Source organism: Labrus bergylta, chromosome 14 (assembly GCF_963930695.1).
Source record: "Labrus bergylta chromosome 14, fLabBer1.1, whole genome shotgun sequence".
Taxonomy (NCBI): domain Eukaryota; kingdom Metazoa; phylum Chordata; class Actinopteri; order Labriformes; family Labridae; genus Labrus; species Labrus bergylta.
The window spans coordinates 7,185,127-7,206,980 of NC_089208.1; the positions used below are offsets into that span (position 1 = coordinate 7,185,127).

General features: G+C 42.4%; 1 protein-coding gene across 1 annotated transcript in view; it reads left to right on the plus strand.

The window, feature by feature from the left end:
- csf1rb (colony stimulating factor 1 receptor, b) overlaps positions 1–21,810 on the plus strand; it is a 22,859-nt gene extending 1,049 nt beyond the window's left edge. The window contains exons 2-22 of the mRNA XM_020655300.3: positions 6,946–7,212; positions 8,847–9,152; positions 9,530–9,666; positions 9,776–9,938; positions 10,046–10,439; positions 10,942–11,057; positions 13,995–14,103; positions 14,254–14,429; positions 14,511–14,611; positions 14,718–14,844; positions 15,325–15,429; positions 15,541–15,651; positions 15,739–15,892; positions 16,313–16,386; positions 16,535–16,623; positions 17,128–17,250; positions 17,449–17,560; positions 17,877–17,976; positions 18,091–18,202; positions 18,286–18,388; positions 21,272–21,810. Of these exons, the coding sequence (XP_020510956.2) occupies positions 6,946–7,212; positions 8,847–9,152; positions 9,530–9,666; positions 9,776–9,938; positions 10,046–10,439; positions 10,942–11,057; positions 13,995–14,103; positions 14,254–14,429; positions 14,511–14,611; positions 14,718–14,844; positions 15,325–15,429; positions 15,541–15,651; positions 15,739–15,892; positions 16,313–16,386; positions 16,535–16,623; positions 17,128–17,250; positions 17,449–17,560; positions 17,877–17,976; positions 18,091–18,202; positions 18,286–18,388; positions 21,272–21,342 (3,050 nt within the window). The 3' untranslated portion in view covers positions 21,343–21,810. The remainder of the gene's footprint in view (positions 1–6,945; positions 7,213–8,846; positions 9,153–9,529; positions 9,667–9,775; positions 9,939–10,045; positions 10,440–10,941; positions 11,058–13,994; positions 14,104–14,253; positions 14,430–14,510; positions 14,612–14,717; positions 14,845–15,324; positions 15,430–15,540; positions 15,652–15,738; positions 15,893–16,312; positions 16,387–16,534; positions 16,624–17,127; positions 17,251–17,448; positions 17,561–17,876; positions 17,977–18,090; positions 18,203–18,285; positions 18,389–21,271) is intronic.
- The last annotated feature ends 44 nt before the right edge of the window (positions 21,811–21,854 follow it).

The window sequence follows — 21,854 nt, forward strand, 5'->3', positions numbered from 1 at the left end:
ATACTTTATTGCCCCCCAGAGGGAAATTTGTTGTTATGGCTTTGCACAGTTGGTACACACGTATACATATATGAAAACATGAAGAACACGTATAAACAAAAAGAAAGAAACACATCGGTGATGAAAAAGGCCAGTCAGCGTGGAAGCTTATTTAGAGCTTCACTAGCCGAGGGGACAGAGCTCTTTTAAAGCGTGCCCTCACACAGTCTGTCCAAGGTTAGCACCAACAAGTTATCAAATTGGAATGCTACATAATTTAGCACTAAACGCTAAGAGCTAAACACAAACAGCGGATAAATTTGTCCTTGTCTCCAGCTGCATTGTTGTGTTAGCATGCTAATGTTAGCGTTCTTTAGTTAGCTCGTAGCCTAACTTAGCATGTAAATTAACCATGATCTAAAAACTCGTGCTAACATCCAAATAATCAGTGAGTATGATCTTCTTCTCTCTAGTCCTTGACTAAAACAGCTTTTATACACAAGGGGAGTAGCTGGCCGTCCCGTCCATGTAAACACAGCGCTGACAACAACACAGCCAGCGGGACTCGGGCTTCTCATTCATTGTAGACAGTCAGGACTCAGAGACACATTTACCTAGGATAGACTGGATTTATGATTTATTTATGTGTCACTCATCATATATTCTCATCACAACAAAACAACCAATAAGGTGATCGGGTGTGAGCAGCTCAAACTCAAACATGCGATGGTCTGCAGAACTCCAGGCCTGTATCAATAATGATAACAACTGTTATCATTATTATTAGTAGTATTATGGGAAGTCTGTTAACATGTTGACGTGGTCATCCGTTCATTTACCCCACCCACTGAGAATTTTAGAGAAAAGAAGAAGTGAGACAAGGAAGTAGAGACCCTTATACACGCATTATCCTAGTGTGTGTGTGTGTGTGTGTGTGTGTGTGTGTGTGTGTGTGTGTGTGTGGTCTCAAAGAAAAATGTGTTTCCTGAATCTCCAAGATTTCATAACATCACCCTCCCCAACACTCACTTTCACACACACAAACACACACACACACACACACACACACACACAAACACACACACACACACACACACACACACACACACACACACACACACACACACACACACACACACACACACACACACACACACACACACACACACACACACACACACACACACACACACACTCACACACAGTTGCGCCCCCTGTGGACAAATATTCAAAACTCTCTTAATCTTTTACGTATGTTCCTGACCACATCAGATTTGTCTCTGGATTAACGTTAGTGGTTAGTCAGTGGTTAATTGGTTAATTAGCCGACTCTCCAAAAGATGACATCACAATCAGAATCAGAATCAGAAATACTTTATTAATCCCAGGGGGTTATTCGGCGTTACCATTGCTCTTCACACAATAAATACAAATATATTGCACAGTGTATTGACCATTTTGCAGACAGATTGCACAGTTTCAGAGTTAAATAAATATGTCCAGGTTAATAATCCAGTGTCCGGGTGACTGATTCTTAGAGGGAGGAGTTATAAAGTCTGATGGCCACAGGCAGGAATGGCCTCCTGTGTCGTTCTGTGTTGCATCATGGAGGAATCAGTCTTGCACTGAATGTGCAACTGTGTCCGACCAGTACACCGTGGAGTGGATGTGGGACAATGGCCAAGATGCTACACAGCTTTGACAGCGTCCTCCTCTCTGACACCACTGTCAGAGAGTCAAGCTCCATCCCGATAATGTCACTGGCCTTGCAGATCAGTCTGTTGAGTCTGTTGGCGTCCTCTACTCTCAGCCTGCTGCCCCAGCACACCACACAGCAAACAGGATAGCGCTGGCCACCACAGATTCATAAAACATCCTCAGCATCATCCTGCAGGTGTTAAAGGACCTCAGCCACCTCAGGAAGTAGAGGCGGCTCAGGCCCTTCTTGTAGACGGCCTCTGTGTTTTTACTCCAGTCCAGTTTATTGTCCAAGTACACCCCCAAGTACTTGTAGATATCCACTCTGTCCACACTGACCCCCTGAATGGAAATACCATACCTTTGTCGCACCATGCGACAAAGTCACCCACCACAGCCCTGTACTCGGCCTCCTCACTCTTGCTGATGCATCCAACCACAGCCGAGTCCTCAGAAAACTTCTGAAGGTGGCAGGACTCTGTGTTGTAGTTGAAGTCTGTGGTGTAGAGGGTGAAGAGGAAGGGAGACAGGACCGTCCCCTGTGTTGCTGACCACTCTGTCTGACTTACAGTGTGTAAGGCGTACATACTGTGGTCTTCCAGTCAGGTAGTCAACAATCCATGAGAGGAGAGGAGCATCAACCTGCAGTGTTGCTATCTTCTCACCCAGTAGAGCCGGTCGGGTGGTGTCAAAAGCATTGGAAAAGTAAAAAAATATGACCCTCACAGTGCTGTCCGGTTTGTCCAGGTGAGCGTAGACGCAGTCTAACAGGAAGGTGATGGCGTCCTCGACTCCCAGTCAGGGCTGGTAGGCAAACTGGAGAGGATCTAATTGGGACCTGGCTGTCGGCCGGAGCTGATCCAAGATGAGTCTCTCTAGAGTCTTCATGATGTGGGACGTCAGTGCCACTGGTCTGTAGTCCTTGGCGTCGCTGGGGTACGGCGTCTTCGGTACAGGAACCCTTTGGAGACTCAGGCTCATGCTGAAGATGTGATGGAGTACTCCACAGAGCTGGGGGGCACTTAAGCACCTTGGGACTGCCATCAGGGCCTGCAGCCTTGCCTGCGTGGAGTCAGCAGGCAGTCAGCAGAGACAGGGTGCGGGGGAGCAGGGACCGTGTCGAATCTATTAAAGGGGCTATATGTAAATTTTACATGTATAAATTGTTTTTATCGCCCATTAATAAGCGAACGGTTAACTGATGTGAAAAAGTAGATGTTCACTGTCTGTATAACATTTTTCCCCGAGACTGTCGTTTGTAGGATGGAGAATGAATACAGACACACAGACTCGTTAACAGACTTTCACATGTGTATGACCACTTACCTCCTCTGTAAACATTCTAAATATCTAGTGTTTCGCAGCTGATGACGCTGCTCGTTTGTGTATGTACGAGCATGTATGACGAGCAAGCGAGGGAGAGCGAGCAACAGGTTACTGTTGCAGTTCGCCTAATGGCCATGCAGTATCACTGCAAACGCAGTATTTTTGAAAGTTAGCCCCTGTAAAGAACAGATTTAGCTCGTTGGCTCTGTCCACGCTGCCATCAACACCTCTGCTGCTGGTCATCCTGAAGCCTGTGATGGTCTTCATGCTACTCCAAACCTCCCTGGTGTTTTTCTGCTGGAGCTTTCGCTCCAGCTTCCTCCTGTAGTTGTCCTTGGCCTCCCTGATCTTAACTTTCAGGACCTCCTGAGTTTTTCTCACCTCCTCCTGATTATCGTATCTAAAAGCCCTCTTCTTAGCATTCAGGATAGCCTTTATGTCCTTTGTTATCCACGGCTTTTGTTAGAATAACAAAGCACAGTCCTTGCTGGGACAGTGCTGTCCACACAGAAGTTTATGCAGTATCACCTTGACAAAAATAAAAGAATCAACTGATTTTTATTTTAAATTAATCAATAATTGTTTGTGTCTGTGGAGAAACTGGAATCTTTATAGTCATCATTATAACTCAAATTAAAAGTGAATTATCTCTAACTCACTGCAGGAGACAGATTCTAGTGGACACTGGAGGAACTGCAGTTTTTGGTATTTAAGTGTTATGTTGATCTCTCGTCCTGAAGGTTACAGATTGTATTCACTTTCAGACAAAATAACTGAACTTTGACTTTGACTGAACTGATGGCACACACACAGACCAAGCAGCAACCTCCGGTCTTTAACAATGAAGTCGATGCTGAAGTGTAAAATCCTGCAATTCGTCAAGAATCCACTTCAGGCTGGCTCCTGGAACACAGGAAGTCACATACACAGAACAGGTAAAAAGGAGTTTTTACAGCATTAAAAAACATGTTTACAGCCTGGTACATAAAACCAAATAGGTCTGATTAGTTATTGTCATTACTGGCACACACTGTACGGGGGGTGAACTCTGTTCTGTTCTGATTTTGAAAACGATACGTTTTATCCATAGTAAGGCGCGCAACTGGCATGATTGTTAAGAGGCTTAAAACCCGCCTCAGCTCTCAGCCTGTCTTTAGGGGGAGACAGCATTTCCAACATGGAGACCGCCATCTATAGGACTCTAAAGCCCCCTGCAGGAACAGATGGGGGACGTCAATCAAACATTCACACACACACACACACACACACACACACACACACACACACACACACACACACACACACACACACACACACACACACACACACAAACTTGTTTCACTTCTTGTTCTGGTTGTGAAACTTGATGACAACGTGTTTAACTGTCACATGAAGCTTCACTTCAAATCTGTTTTATATTCTTTCGATGACATTTAAAAAAATCTTCATTTCCTGGTTTTGTGTCTGAAAGTTTCTCCATCATCATCGAGTTATAACCAAGTGTTTCCTTATAAATATTCATACGCCACTTCACACTTAGTCTGATATTACTATACTATACTTTCACATAAAATATTAAAATATGAAATGTATTATGGACGTCTACTGGAGAAATCTTTCAGAGGTAATATCTGATACCTATAGCGCCACCTTGTAGTCAGTTATGAAGTGTTAAAGGCGACAGTGTGGTCTTTGGATGAAGACTCATCAGTGTGTTTTTTTAAATATGCTTCAGTCATTCATTTCTGTAACTCGACAGCTCTTTACTCTAATCAGACCAAAGTGAGTGGGAACATTCTTCATATCTGTCAATCGATGAGCCCGCAGTGACAGTAAACGTCTAAAGCAGCAGGAGGTCGTTTGTGTGTACGATGTGACAGTTGATGATTTTACACCATGTCACACATAGAGGGCGCTGTAGTAACACTGAAACAAACGTTCACGTATGTGTGTTTTAATTATTGTGCCTCAAACAATCTTTTTAGACTCATGAAGACAGACAGTCCACATTTTCACCTGTAGGGGGAGCTCAAGGGTTTATGAAATGTTCATCTGGTTCTGGTGAATGAGGCGTCTATTTAGTTTAACACCTGGTAACATTTGAGTTTTTAATTTATGTGAATGTGTAGCATTAGTTTGAACCTGCAAGACAAGGTTCTGGGCCCGCTGCTGAAGGGACTCACTGAGGAGTCTATAGGCTGAGACACCTGTCAATCAAAATATAGACACACCTCTAACATCCTCTTTAGAAACGTTGACCTCGAGTAAAAGACTGAAGTTTTGACTTCAGTCATCTTCACTGCAGGTTATCACCATGACGATGCACCTGCTGCCATGACAATGGGCATCGCCCAGTTGCCTGACCAAGCCCCTCCCCCTGGGCTATCTGAGCAGGTCCAGCAGCAGGAGGCGGCGTGGAAACAGGAAGTGCTTGACCAGCTCAAACAGCTGGTCCAGGTCCAGAAGGAGGTCGCCAAGGGCCAAGTCCAGGTGGTCCAACTGCTAGGCATGCTGGGAACTCAGGTGAGTCACATTTGGTTTAAGTTTAGCTTATTTGAGTATAAGTAGTTTAGTTTAGCTTAGTAGCCCCTCTATTACTACCTTTGAAGACGGTCTACATAATTTTGTCCCCCCGTTATGCAACTGTGGCTATTTTGGCGTTATGGAGGATAAAGGTTAAACATGGGACGTAAATATCGCTCCTTGAAACGGCGCTCTGAACAGGGCCAGTGATGAGTGAGGGCTTTAGCGTCAGAGATGAACCTCAGAGAAACGCGGTGGGCCGATCATGTAAGCTTTGAGGATGAGACGAGACGTGCATCTATTCAGACTTATAAACCAGGCACATGTTCAGCATGTCACCTGGACAGGTAACTTCTGGTTTAACTAATGTAACCTGGGTTCGCCGTTGTGTCTTTAGGGGTCTCAGCAGATCCAGGAGCTGCAGAATCTGGCTCGACATCAGAGTCTGCTGGTGGAGCACCATCAGGCTTTACTGCTGCAGACATCTCGCATTGCCACCCAGCTACAGGAAGTCCTGAAGAAACCTGCCCCGCCTTTCACTGATCCCAACCAGTGAGAGGACTGCCTTCTCCACAGGCAGCCAATTAAATTGCCTGTTTGTCCAGACAGCAGAAAACTGCCAATATATTTTGTATAAACTGGACATCCATTGAATGAGCCCGTCAGAGAAGCTGTGGCAATGTACCATGAACGAACCTGTCATTTAATCAATGATCAATAAATCTGAAAACTAAAAATCAAACTGTTCAATAAAACTCTGAAATCTGCTTTACAACATGATACCAATGTTTCATGTAATCTCTAATGAAAGTGTACAGGTGTTACCTGCAGCCTGTTGGATGTTTGACAAACACCTGTTTCTTTTAATAATACAGATTTTATTAACACTGATGCTGCTTCTTCTTCTCTGATTTTAAATAAAGTTGTGTTCCCACATCCATCCAGTGACTGAGTTTCTGTGTGTACTCTTAATTGGGAGGGGAGGGGGGGGAATTTGGTACGACTCACACCTGGGGATGTTTAAACTTTTTATTTAACATCATCCACTGTAAATAAGACAAGTAATACTTAAAGACTGCATATAAAAGTGGGTGTGGTCTCTTTGTGGTTGGTTGAATTCCTCGGTGAAGCCTCGAGTTTGGCCGTCACCATCAGAGTTTTTGGAGCCTGAAGTCACCTTTGGAAGAGATTGACAAGCTAAGTGCTAGCCATAGTTTTTTTAGCATGAGTAAATGAATTTAACCTGGATGCAAATTTTGGCTAACAGCTGCTGTCACTTTAAGACCACACGTAGAACACATGGAATATCCTGCCAAAACAAGCTGGTAAAAGAGGCTTAAAGTTTGCACGTTACTAACTATGCTGATGTTGACATCACAGTGACTATTTTTGAATCTCTTTCCTTTTTGTTTTTTTCAGGCCCTCCGTGGATCCATCTAAACTCGGACATCCTGCCAAATCAAACTGAGGTGGTTCTGACTGCTGGCTCAGCCTTCACCCTCAGTTGTCATGGTGACAGTTTAACACAGTGGTCCAGCACGGCGTTCCGTCTCCTGTATCAGAACCCACTACCAAACCCAGTGGAGGTGAAGAAGTCGGACCCCAGACACACTGGGACTTATAGCTGTCGGTCCACCAACCGTAGCCTAGAACACCTGGTCACCTGGATCCACTTGTATGTCAAAGGTAAGGTTATCTGAGCCCACGCCCCCTGACAGAGACAGAGGCAGACAGGTAATAAGAGTGAGTTCAGAAACACAACAGTCCAGGACAGGTTTTGATATTTAAGATAGGATAGGAGAGTTTCAAACACAGATGAACAATTAACTACTGTGTAGTCTGCCTAACAGTGTTGTTTACGTACAGTGTCGTCTAAGTACAGTGTCGTCTGTTTACAGTGTCATCTGCATACAGTGTCGTCTGTTTACAGTGTAGTCTGTGTACAGTGTCATCTAAGTACAGTGTCATCTGTTTACAGTGTAGTCTGTTTACAGTGTCGTCTGTTTACAGTGTCATCTGCATACAGTGTCGTCTGTTTACAGTGTCGTCTAAGTACAGTGTCGTCTGTTTACAGTGTCATCTGCATACAGTGTCGTCTGTTTACAGTGTAGTCTGTTTACAGTGTCATCTAAGTACAGTGTCGTCTGTTTACAGTGTCATCTGCATACAGTGTCGTCTGTTTACAGTGTAGTCTGTTTACAGTGTCGTCTAAGTACAGTGTCGTCTGTTTACAGTGTAGTCTGTTTACAGTGTCATCTAAGTACAGTGTCGTCTGTTTACAGTGTAGTCTGTTTACAGTGTCATCTAAGTACAGTGTCGTCTGTTTACAGTGTCGTATGTTTACAGTGCCGTATGTCTACAGTGCCGTATGTTTACAGTGTCATCTAAGTACAGTGTCGTCTATTTACAGCATCAGCTAAGTACAGTGAGTGTTGTAGAGATACACACAGGTGCTCATGTTTACCTCATTTCAGTCGCATCAACAAAGAAACGTACGACGGAGGATTAGGGCCATGTTATAAAAAATATATAATTTTTAAATTTCGAGATTAAGATTTCGAGAGTTTGAGGCCAGCCTGCGTGAAAATCATGAGTCTTTAAAGAATAAAGTCGTTATTATAGTCTATATCAGAAGAGCAGCAGCACCCTGTTCTCAAATGACAACGAAGGAGCAGCTAGTCCTAAAGGTTTCACTAATAAGGTAATAGGCTACTTCCTTGTGTAGTCGGCAAAAACAGTTAGGCTAGTTCAAGAGACTTTTTAATTTCAATTTGTAAGACCTTGTTTATGTGTAAAATTATGTATGAACAGGACACAAACTGGCTCTGCACATGAGACACAGCAAGGCAGACCGATAACAGACACAAATAGTTGTGTTGGGGCTTTACTTGCAAATATGAAACTACACATGCTTTTGGCACATCATCATCTTCACATTGTCATAAAATATCAGCACCCTGAAAAGATACTGCAAGAAACTGAAGAAAGAACCACACTGACTTGGAGGAAGTTGTCTGCAGGAAAATACTTCAAGAGTTCTGCTTTCATCATTTTTGCGCAGGCTGGTCTCGAACTTGTACATTTACGCGTTTAATCTCCTAAATTTACGACTTTATTCTCGTAAATTTTACGACTTTATTCTCGTAAATTTACAACTTTATTTTCGTAAATTTTACGACTTTATTCTTGTCCTTGAACCGATCTCTGTGTCTTCACTCTGCTAAAACAGATTCTGAGCTCACCGATTTCTCATGATCAGATAGGTAATTTGAAAATGTCTTCATGTTATAATAACATTTCCCATAATCCTCCTTCCTCAGACCCAGCTGACCCCTCCAACATGTTCGTCACCCCCCGCAGTGTCACCCCTAATGTCAAAGAGGGACAGGACTTCCTGTTCAGGTGTCTTCTGACTGACCCATCTGTCACCAACCTCACCCTCCAATTAGAGAGCAAAGTTGGCAGAGGGAGGGGCCTGCCTCAGGGGATGAATGTGACCTTTGACCCCAGGAGGGGAGCCCTGATCAGAGACCTGCAGAGGTCTTTTAACGGACGCTACGTTTGTTCAGGCTGGAGTGGGGGAAGACAGTTTAATTCAAGACATGTCGAGCTGCTGGTGGTCCCCCGTAAGACCTGTCTGTCTGTCTGTCTGTCTGTCAGCCTGCCTGGCTGCCTGCCTGCCTGTCAGTCTGTCAGTCTGTCTGTCTGTCTGTCTGTCTGTCTGTCTGTCTGTCTGTCTGTCTGTGTCTGTGTTTCTGTCTGTCTGTCAGTCTGTCAGTCTGTCTGTCTGTCTGTCTGTCTGTCTGTCAGTCTGTCAGTCTGTCTGTCTGTCTGTCTGTCTGTGTCTGTGTCTGTGTCTGTGTCTATGTTTCTGTCTGTCTGTCAGTCTGTCAGTCTGTCTGTCTGCCTGCCTGCCTGCCTGTCAGTCTGTCTGTCTGTGTTTCTGTCTCTGCTTATGTATCTCCCTGATGACCTATTTGTCTCTCTACCTGTCTGTCTGCAGGGCTTCGTCATCCTCCCCTTCTGTCTCTCAGTCAGGTGAAGTCGATCCGTCTTGAAGGAGAGAAGTTTGAGGTCACCTGTCTGACCAGTAACCCCACCCACTTGTACAACATCACCTGGACACACCCCTGCATAAAGGTCAGAGGTCACCTGTGGGTGCTAATTACACATACACACACTCAATCACTAACACACACGCGCGCACACACACACGTACACACATATTTATTTGTTTGTTTTTTCCCAGAAACTGAACGTGACTGTCAGCCGTCTCTATGACAACCATCGCCTTTACATAAACAGCACTGTGACGGTCTCACCTGTCAGTCAGACTCACAAAGGAACCTTTATCTGTACTGCTGCCAATGAGGCAGGAGTTGCCACGGCAACCACACACCTTAGAGTTTTGGGTAAGAACATTTCTGAGAATAATCAAATAATAACTGAAGATAAAGAGACAAAAGAGAGATTAAAATAACAGATCACCAGTTCAGAGAACTTTCCCTTCTCTCTTCAGATCGGCCCTACCTGAAGATCTACCTGCTACCAGTGCAACAAGCTAACACCAAGGCTAAAGCTGGCAATGGAGAGCTGCTCACTAACATTAGCAACACACCAATGGAGATGCAGGCAAAGCTAGAAGCTAACACAAGCATCAGTTTACTGGAAGCAAATGGGAAGCTAATTGCTAATGTTAGCACCAATAGAAAATATGTGAATGGAGCTAAAAGTGCTAAAGTTAGCGGTAGCAGGATAGTTGAGGTATATGAAGGTCAAGACGTAATACTAACCTTTGTGACTGAGGCGTATCCTCCAATCAGAAACCTACACTGGACAACGCCAACCCAAGTCAACAAAAACAACAACAACAACACAGTGTACCAGGAAAGCTACACTGTCAACAGCTACAGGTGATGCTATCTGCTACAAGTTAGCATGCTAACATTCACTACTCTGTTGATATTTGCAGCAGAGTTCAGATCAATGTGTTACAAAGAAATGATGACATAACAACAGGTGAACAATGAATAAGCAATACCACCTTAACATCATCAATACCACCTTAAGGTGGTAGTGATGGTGCTTTGGTGTTAAAGTGGTATTGTTGATGTTAAGGTGGTATTGATGGTGTTAAGGTGGTATTGTTGATGTTAAGGTGGTATTGATGGTGTTAAGGTGGTATTGTTGATGTTAAGGTGGTATTGACGGTGTTAAGGTGGTAGTGTTGATGTTAAGGTGGTAGTGTTGATGTTAAGGTGGTATTGATGGTGTTAAGGTGGTAGTGTTGATGTTAAGGTGGTATTGTTGATGTTAAGGTGGTATTGATGGTGTTAAGGTGGTAGTGTTGATGTTAAGGTGGTAGTGTTGGTGTTATGGTAGTGTTAGTGCTAAGGTGGTATTTCTTTCTATTAGGTCAGAGGCAAATTTGTTGCTGCGTCGGGTTCATCAAGAGGATCGAGGTCGGTACTCGTTCCACTTCTCCAACGTGTTCTTCAACGGCTCGCAGAACATCGACCTCCAGGTTTATCGTAAGAATCTCTCACTTCCTCGCTCACTTCTTCCCTCACTTCCTCTCTTCTTTTTAGGGCCCGAAGCACTGACAGTGCGAAGGACCCTATTGTAACCCATGGAAATTATTATTTTTCCCGTTATTTTACGAGTCTCTTTGAGCGCATTTTTGACGGCTCTACGGCGCCCCTAAACGTCAGCCAGGGTACTGCGCTTAACCTACATGCACGAAAAATGGTGAGCATTATGCATCTTGGTGAGACAAAAAAAAAGTTACATTATGACCATACTCTAAAATGTACAGGAAGTCCGCAAATTTCAGTTGAATTTCAAAATGAACGATTTTGCGCGACCTATTTGAACAAACTAGTCCGAGAGCCTTCATCCGATCATCGCCAACTCAGTGTCAGCGTGTTCTACACACATTGAAGATCTCAGCTTGTGCTCTACATGATTCTACATCATTGGGTGTAGGCGTGGCCTGCTGATCATCGCAAACTCAGTGTCAGTGTGTTCTAGATATGCTCAACACGATTGTACATAAAAGGGCGTGGCCACGGCATACCATCAAACTTTGATGTCCCAGCACGCCCCTTTAACCTTATCAATAGACCTCCCATAGGGGTTTTGTTTACCTACATGCATGACAATTTTTATGTATATCAATCATGTCAAGACCTACAAAACCCAACAGGACATCCGCGATAATTTTTTTTAATGTTAAAAAAATTGCTACACTTTGCATTTCACAGGCTACCTATTTGGACAAACCTGCCACAGGGCGTTCATCCGATCATCGCAAACTCAGTGTCAGTGTGTTCGAGACATGTGGAAGATCTTCCGTTTTATGGGCCACAAGATGGTACATAAAAGGGCGTGGCCACAGCCTTCCATCAAACTTTGATGTCTCGGCAAGTGCCTTTTCAACCTTTCCAAAAGGCTTCCACATAGAGGGTTTTTTCTCCTACATATATGGCAATTATTATGTATATTAACCATGTCAGGACCTACAAAAAATCCTCTTGCAACCATAGTCAGAACCCAAAAGGAAGTCCACCATCTTTTTTTGAATTTTGAAATAATGGCCCAATCTTGTGTTTCACAGGCTACCTATTTGAATGTACTTCCCCGACGCACCGTTCATCAGATCATGAACAATTTACTGTTAGTGTGTTATAGTAATGTTGAATATCTAAAGTTATGCAAAACCAAGATTTTGCATGAAAGGGCGTGGCCGCGGCGTACTGTCAAAATTTTATTCTGGGTGCACCCCTGTAATATCTTCCAAAAGGCCTCCCCATAGAGGATTTTTTCACCTACATGCATGACATTTTTTATGTATATCAACCATGTCAGGGCCTACATGAAATCCTCTTACACCCATAGTCAAAACCCAACAGGAACTCTGCTATATATTTTTTTAATTTGTTTGGAAAAGTATAAATATCAAGAAAATGTAAAGAAAAGGTAACAAATATATCAATAAAAAATATCAATTTCGTACTGCTTGAATGAATTACTATTAACAAAACATGCATTTATGATGAGAGTCTATCAAAATATTATACCACAAAGGGTATTTTACACATTAAATGAAAGGAAATTCAGTCCAAACCTCTAAAATTAATTCAATGCTGCTAGCTGGTGGCTGATTTCAGTAAATTATTCTTTTGCCAAGGAATATCCTTTCCAAATTTTTTGACAGAAATTAAAACAGAAAAATTAAAGCAGTTACTTTCAAAGGACAGAAAAACCTCCAGAGGAAGCTCAATAAGCCTTTATTTAAGCCCCTGCAAGAGGAAATAATTTTTTAAATAACTGAGATTGAGCTCAGTATTTATCACAAACGGCTGTTTTACTCCAAACAAATTTACCTTATGAACCACCGTGCGTAACAGCTGACCCCTTTAAGCATACAGAAAATTATTTTAGATCATACCTAATCAATATGTCCAGAGATTTAAATAATCAGTAATATACCGATGTGTCATGCATCCTGCATACGCACTTAGACCATGCTACATGCTTATAGTTTGTGAAAAAAAGTAGCCTATAGCCAGTACAGGTGGGGGAAAAAAAACTTTATTTTGTATGACCATGTTATATTGTGTCATGGCTGTCAAGTTTTGATATTTTCATTATACTAACAGCAAATTGGCTTGTTTAATTTTTATTGCTGAAGAGGTTGCACTTTTAACAATAACTTCAATTGTGCAATCTTTCATACATATTTTTGTCCAGTTAACTTCATTTACAGTGAAATAACAGTTCAGATTGAGAGCTGCATGCAGCCTATTACAAGGTTTGACTTTGATCACAGTATTGATCATTCTCAGGACTTCTTGATTTATTTAATTTTGTTGACATAGAGAAAGAAATTCTTAGCATCTTGCAAAATGTGTACAATTGCAATAATATTGAATCCTAAGTCAGTATTGTGAGAATATCATGCCGCGGGGCCTCTGGTGATTCCTACCCTTAATAGCCAATATGTAAATACAGTAAATGAAGAAGCAATAAAGACAATGATGAGTAAAGTCTGATGGCAATGGATGAAAACACAAGACCACCACAAATGCTGATTTTTTAATTCAAGAATAAAGTCGTAAATTCACAACTTTAATCTCGTAAATGTACAACTTCATTCTCGTTAATTTACGACTTTAATCTTGAAATAAAAAAATAAAAGAAAGATTTTCATGCAAGTGGGCCCTTCATCATCACTTGCGGTTTTAATTATTTTTCTTCTTCTTTCTCCTCTTGACTCCTGCTGCTTTCCTTTGTTCTCTTCGAACTATTACTGGACTTTAAATCTTGTATATGTGTTTGTATGGAGGTGAAGAACCTTTGTTTAGATGTTGTTGATGAAATGACCTTCTTGAATCCTAAGTTCTTTTCTTTTCTTTTTTTTTTTAATGAAATGAATAAATGAATATATAAACGTCATGATCTGTCAGGCTCTCCGAGCGTGGCTGTCCGTCTGGAGAATGATTCCGTCACCTGTAGCAGCTCTGGATATCCACTACCCACAATCCTCTGGTACAGCTGCCCCGGGGTCCAGGACACGTATGTACAGAGCAGAGTTCTTTTGATATACTATTTATTTATTTATGATCTCCTGTTGAAGCAGCAAGTTCTAAACGTCATGAAAACAATCAGAGAAAACATTCATAACAGCATTTAATAAAAATCCCTGAATCCCCTCACCTGCTGCAGGTGTGGAGACGACTCCACCTATCAGCTTCCTCCTGCTGATGTGACCTCACAGGAGGGGGAGGAGGAGGAGCAGGTGAGGACACACCTGTCGCTCCCTCTGTCTCCTTCTGATGATGTCACTGTGGAGTGTGTCGCCTACAACCAGGTGGGAGAGTCTCGCCAGGTGCTGTCTGCTCGTAAGTTTCACATTTCAATAACGAGTAGAAAATTAAAAACTACACATGAAAAAGTTTAAAATGTGAGCTCTCGTCCGTCAGGAGAACCGCCCACTTTCTTCTCCCACGCTCTGATTGGTGCTCTGAGCGCAGCGGCCGGTCTCCTCCTGCTCTCATTGATCCTCTTCTACAAATGGAGACAGGTGAGTTTGATACAGTCTGTAATCATATGATGATCTGTCTTTGATATCATAGAAACTTGTTTTCTAAATAAATCATCTGCCGCCATGTTTGTTCTTCTTCTGTCAGAAACCACGATACCAGATTCGCTGGAAGATCATCGAGAGCAGCAACGGGAACAACTACACCTTTGTTGACCCCACCCAGCTGCCGTACAACTACAAGTGGGAGTTTCCCCGAGATCAACTCCGCCTTGGTACGGGACGTCATTTCACCAGCAGCACGCCACAACAGTCTGCGTTTGAGATATTTAATGACGAGGGTTATGATGAATGTGGAGATCATGATGGAGGAGGATGTTGACGGTCAGCTAGTCTAGGAGGACGGACTGAAGGCCGGGCAGAGGGAGACCTGTCTCTAAGAGGATCTCGATCCAGACTGTTCCTTGGGCTAGACTAACAAGATGAAGGGTAGAGGAAGAAGGGAGGAAGGAATGAGGAAAGGAAGGAGGGAGGGTGGATGAGAGGAAGGAGGTAGAGGAAAGTGGATGAGAGGAAGGATGATAGGAAGGAGGCAGAGGAGGGTGGATAAGAGGAAGGAGGGAGGATGGACTTCATTTAACTTCATTTAATATTTATTAACTTTTTACTCTGTTTTATTTCTCAGTAAACTGAACCTCCTCTCTTTTTCACTATTAAACCACACACACACACACACACACACACACACACTGTAGGTCCTGTTCTGGGGTCAGGAGCGTTCGGGAAGGTTGTCGAGGCGACAGCGTACGGTCTGGGAACCGACAACAAAGTAACCCGAGTCGCCGTCAAGATGCTGAAACGTCAGTCTAACGAGCTTCACCATTTTGATTTGATGGAAATAACTTTATTGGTAACATGAGCGTGTACGACATGAGCTCACACAGACTGATGTTTCATGTTTTATTGAACAGCGAGTGCTCACTCAGAGGAACGGGACGCTTTGATGTCCGAGCTGAAGATCCTCAGTCATCTAGGTTACCATGACAACATAGTCAACCTGCTGGGCGCGTGCACTCGGGGAGGTGACAAACATAAAATTATTATCTCATGGATCCATCTGCACCTGAAAAAAGTGTAATGTTCATTCTCAATCTCGCTCCTCCAATCAGGTCCCATGTTGATGATCACAGAGTACTGTAGCCATGGCGACTTGCTCAACTTCCTGCGAGCTCACACTCAGGACTTCATGGCGTCCATTTTGAGTGTGGATGTGGTGGAGGGCGGAGCTTTCTATAAAAACATGGCCGTCCAGCGGCTCAGGAGGTCTGAAGTTTTCTGTGAAAGTTTTATTAATGAACAGGAAACGTTAACTAGCAGCAGATGAGATGATGAGTACATTTTTATTAACCAACAGGAAACATCAAGTAAAAGTTTGACTTTATTTAAACCTTGAAGATCTTTTATTATCTTAAGACAGAGCTCAGTGTAAGAGGGTTCACATTTAACAGAAGAAGAAGAAGACAAAGACAGAACCCTGAGGGACTCCTCAGTGATCATGAAAAACTGAATTTATTTACCTGCTGAATAATCAATCAATCAAGCAATTGTGTGTGTGTGTGTGTGTGTGTGTGTGTGTGTGTGTGTGTGTGTGTGTGTGTGTGTGTGTGTGTGTGTGTGTGTGTGTGTGTGTGTGTGTGTGTGTGTGTGTGTGCGCGTGCGTGTGCGTGTGTGTGTGTGTTATAGTGACAGTGGGATCTCGTGCTGTTCAGAGTATCTAGAGATGCAGCCAGCTTTGAGTCCAGGAAAAACATCCACAAGTGAGAACCAGACCACACCTGACCACACCTGAACACACCTGAATACACCTGACCTTAACTGAATCCATCTGACCACACCTGACCACACCAGAACACCTGTATCTTTTATCTTAGATCAAACCTGTCTCACTCTCTTTCTGTGTCCCAGGTGTGCAGAAAGACAGTTTGTCTATTGGTGACCTCATGAGGTTTTCCTTCCAGGTGGCTCAGGGTCTGGACTTCCTATCCACCAGGAATGTAAGCACACACACACACAGTTAAATAATTCTCTCACCTGTCTGTCTCACACCTGTCTGTGTCACCTGTATGTCTATCACCTGTCTGCCTGTCAGTCTCACACCCGTCTGCCTCTCACCTGTCTGCCCGGCTGTCTCACACCTGTGTGCCCGTCTGTATCACCTGTCTGCCTGTCTGTCTCACACCTTTCTGTCTCTCACCTGTCTGCCCCTCTGTCTCTCACCTGTGTGCCTGTCTGTTTCACACCCGTCTGTTTCACACCTGGCTGTCTGTCACCTGTCTGTCTCACATCTGTCTGTTTCTCACCTGTCTGCCTGTCTGTCTCACCTGTCTGTCTCACACCTGTCTGTCTCTCACCTGTCTGCCTGTCTGTCTCACCTGTCTGTCTCACACCAGTCAGTCTCTCACCTGTCTGTCTCACACCTATCTGTCTCTCACCTGTCTGTCTTACACCTGTCCGTCTCTCATCTGTCTTCCTGTCTGTCTCACCTGTCTGTCTCTCAGTGTATCCATAGAGACGTAGCGGCGAGGAACGTCCTGCTAACAGACGGTGGTATTGCAAAGATTTGTGACTTCGGCTTGGCAAGAGACATCAGGAACGACGACAGCTACATCGTTCAGGGAAACGTCAGTGTTCACCTCTTACCTGTGTATGGAGAGCTGACAGGGTCAAAATCTTCAATCACAGCTGTTGTTTATAAACTGTTCCATGAGTTTGTGGATATCAACTGTAAAAATCAGCTGATTTGTAGAAAGACATAAAAAAAAAAAGAGTATTTTTCAGTGTGTCTTATTTTGACACTTCCTGTGTGTTTTATTTTGAAGGCTCGTCTCCCGGTGAAGTGGATGGCTCCAGAGAGTATCTTTCAGTGTGTGTACACGGTGCAGAGCGATGTCTGGTCATATGGAGTCCTACTGTGGGAGATCTTCTCTCTGGGTAACCATGGCAGCTTCTCATCCAATCACACAGCAGCTCTGTTTTAATAGATCATTGCATGACGGCTATTAGTGTTGCATTGAACATCAGATAGGTTTACATTGACTACAGTTCCCATGAGCCTCAGCAGCTGTTGCTTCCAGACCTGTAACATCATAGTGATTTAACATTTTAAACACATAGCCACTCCCACTTTGTCCTGACATTATCCGCCTGGCAACAGTGGAGGAAGCTATCTAATTGGATTCTTCTTTCAGCAATGCTCTCTGGGACATGTAGTTGATAATACTATGTGCCTGTGTGCCTACCTGTTCAGGCAAGAGTCCGTACCCAAATGTTGCAGTGGATACAAACTTCTATAAGATGATCCAAAATGGCCGCCACATGGATCAGCCAGACTTTGCTCCTGTAGAGATGTGAGTACATAAATATATATATAAAATAAAAAAAATTAAGTGACAGACGTGAGCAGACAGAATGACGTTTGTGTGACTGTTAATAAACATTTTTTTTTACACACACCTGTCCAGGTATCAGCTGATGACACTCTGCTGGAGTCTGGAGCCTACAGACAGACCCACCTTTAAAATGATTGGTCAGCTCATAGACAGGCTCCTCCCCCCGTCGTGTCATACTGAACAGGTAAGGACACACCTGTGGCTGATTCCTGAGTGTTGTCTGACGCTTTCATCAACTGAACACTTGGTTTTCTCCTTCTACCTCAGACGTACAGAAACATCTCTGCACACAGAGAGGAGGAGGAGGAGGAGGAGGAGGTCGGAGGAGGAGACGCATTAAAGAGAGGAGAAGAAGAGGAGAGCAACACAGGTAAGTTGCCTGTATGCAGGATGACTCCAAACATTTTGGCTAAAGGGAATGTACAGGGCTTTGATTAGGCCCCGCCCCCTTCTGTCAGTAACGGTGCATTCATGTGGTGTCGGACACCTTGGCCCTTTCCGAATAGCCACAGTTCAGAATGCAGTACATACTATTCAGTAGGGAGTTTCAGTATGCTGAACTTTCATGGTCATTCAGTATGCATTTTTTGGGTCCACCTCAGTATACTGAACATTTCAGTATGGATACTAACTTCCAGGTTTTATGCAGTATGGATCGGAGGCGTGCTTTCAGGAAATGAATTGTATTTTACCCCCCACAATGCTGTGCAAAATTAAACGTAAATCGTCACGTCACGTCCGCCTCCAAATCAAAACAAACGAGCGTGGATTAATTTAATCAATTTTTAATCTAGAGTTAAAGTCCCGACTGAAATCACTACTTTTAATTAACAACAGAAAATATAACAAATATCTGCATTATTATAAAACCTTTCCCCCTCTATTTAAATAATGAATTTTTAAATGCGTCTTTATTCGTTTATTTTATATTCTGTATATTGCTGTCTTTCATTTGTACTTTTCTTTATGTACTGTATGTTATTTAGTTATTTAATCTGCCTTTTACTTGATTAACATTGTGATATTGTTTTTTTATCTGACTGTATGCACATTACTCTTCTTGAATGAAGCTAAACAAAAAAAGAAAAACGGGTGAATTCGGCCGGTTTGTAACGTAAATGACGTCACTTCCATACTGAATGAATCAGAAGAAGTAGGAACAAATATCTGCCTACTGTGCGCACCTGCTGAATAGTAGGTACTAAACAGTATGCAGCACGGACAGTACGTACTGCCTACCGACAGATTGAGTAAGTACTTGGCAATTTGGATACAGCCCTTGTATGTAAAATGAACATGAACACCTGCTCAAGTCGGAACAACTCAGAAACTCAAAAGAATGAGTTGCCCGACTTTCCGACTTGACGTCAGAATCTTCACCACCTGGGGGGAAAATATTCTGTTATTGTTAACATACTTTTTATTAATTCAAGTATCGCACATCAACTTTTTCTCAAATATAACTTTTAACTGTTACATTTGACTGATCTTCTCCTTCGTAGCATCAACTCTTTTTTTGTGTTGTTGTTACAACATTCAGACTTTCTGAACTGAAATCACATGAACACACTGAAGTCAGATGAAAGACTTCCCAACTCGTAACTTGGATCCCCAGATCACCAGCACATGAATGCAGCATATGTTTATATTAACCATAATATTCATGAGAGCAACCCATCCGGGTACTTTGCCCAAACGATGCCGGCCACGCCCCTTTCTAGGTGAAATCATTCCATCTGAATGAATGGCGGTTAATGGAAAAGTTGGGGTCTTTACCGATTTAAAGTATTAAAAAATGAAAACCATACTTTAAAATGGAAAGTATGAGCCTAAATCTGATGACCAGTGATGTAAACATTTAAAATATGACATTTCTGAACAGAGATCGGCATCATAACGGTATAAAATTAACCGTGTACATGAGTGTCTGTTCAATCTCTCTCCGTCAAACTGCTCAAATGAGTCATCAGAGGACTCATAAACTGACTTTAAACACCTGATGAGTAATTATTAACCATGTTACCCTAGAGGGATATTTATTTTTAAATAATATTCATTTGTAATAGTTTCTTACAGTGTTCATAGCTGAAATGCAGTGGTTAGACGTTTATTTTAGAGAAAAGGGGAAATAAACTCTGAGTTATCAGCTGATTTAGAAAAGAGTAACATATGTAAAGTCACCTGGATGAGATTAAAACCTTTTGTATTCATACGTGAGTGTACATAATGATGAGTGGGGCGAGACGAGGAGTTATATCGAGCTAGCAAACTTTTTATTTTGACATTTATTTTTCATTAAGAGGATTTGGTGTAGTGTTCCTTCGTTTAGAGACATTTTCACCAACATATTTATGTGACGTGACAGTTGAAACGTTGTTAATACGTTAGTGAATATATGTGTGAAGAATCTGTTAACAGACTTCTCTTCTGTCAAGGAGCGATCGCTGCTTTAAAGCTAGCAGGAATGACAGCGGTCCCACAATTTACCACTTTAATCCTCTCTAGTTTCAGTCCAAACACACTGAGCTCTTCTTTTACCCTCCTTTGTCCTTTGTTAATGAAAACCCAATAATAAATTGTGTTTTTAAAATAGTTTGAAGTACAAGAAGCGACGCAATCACATTTTAATCGTACGGCTACCAGTGTTTTCTAATCTACCGCTGATACATTCTCAGGGCTTGTTTTCACCCAAACGGGGGCGTGGTCACTCTGGCAAGCCGGAAGTGACGTTCGACTGCTCTTATGAATGCAAAGCTTTGATTATGCCCTGCCCCTTCTGTCAGTATGTTTATATTTAGCATAATATATGGGGCTTTGATTATGCCCTGCCCCTTCTGTCAGTATGTTTATATTTAGCATAATATATGGGGCTTTGATTATGCCCTGCCCCTTCTGTCAGTATGTGTATATTTAGCATAATATATGGGGCTTTGATTATGCCCTGCCCCTTCTGTCAGTATGTTTATATTTAGCATAATATATGGGGCTTTGATTATGCCCTGCCCCTTCTGTCAGTATGTTTATATTTAGCATAATATATGGGGCTTTGATTATGCCCTGCCCCTTCTGTCAGTATGTTTATATTTAGCATAATATATGGGGCTTTGATTATGCCCTGCCCCTTCTGTCAGTATGTGTATATTTAGCATAATATATGGGGCTTTGATTATGCCCTGCCCCTTCTGTCCAGAACCTGTTGCTAGGAGACAATTTACCTTTATAAATCTGACTCCGCCTTCTTTATTATCCTCAGAGCGCCATGACAACGAAGATGATGATGGGGCAGAGGGGTCAGGTGTGAAGAACATCTACCAGCTGTCCTGATCGTCCCGTCCAATCAAAATGTTTGTCAAAACTGTAAAACTTCATTGAAACAGTCAGAGTGAACGATCAGCTGCAGAGCGCAAACAAAGATTTCAGCCAAACCCTGTTTGATTTTTAATATTTAAATGAATTTAATTTAACAACAAACCCTGAACAACCATTAATTTTTCAACTTTATTTTGAAAATCCTGAGGAAATGATGTCAGTCATATTTCAGATTAAAAGCCTAAGTAAATGCAGTCGAAACAAGTTAAAGTTTGTATTAATAAAATCTGTTTGATTTAAGCAGCATTAACCAAAAGTATTTATCCTGAATCAACCAATGAATCAATCAATCAATCGACCAATAAATCAATAAATAAACCAATCAATCCACCACTTCCTCTGTCCTCATTGATTTTGTTTGTTTATATTTTCCAAGTAATTTCTTTTTTTTCATCATCACAGAAATAAAATAAATAAACATGAGACTGAGTTTGTTTTTATTGATCAGCTGATTATGATGTCACAGT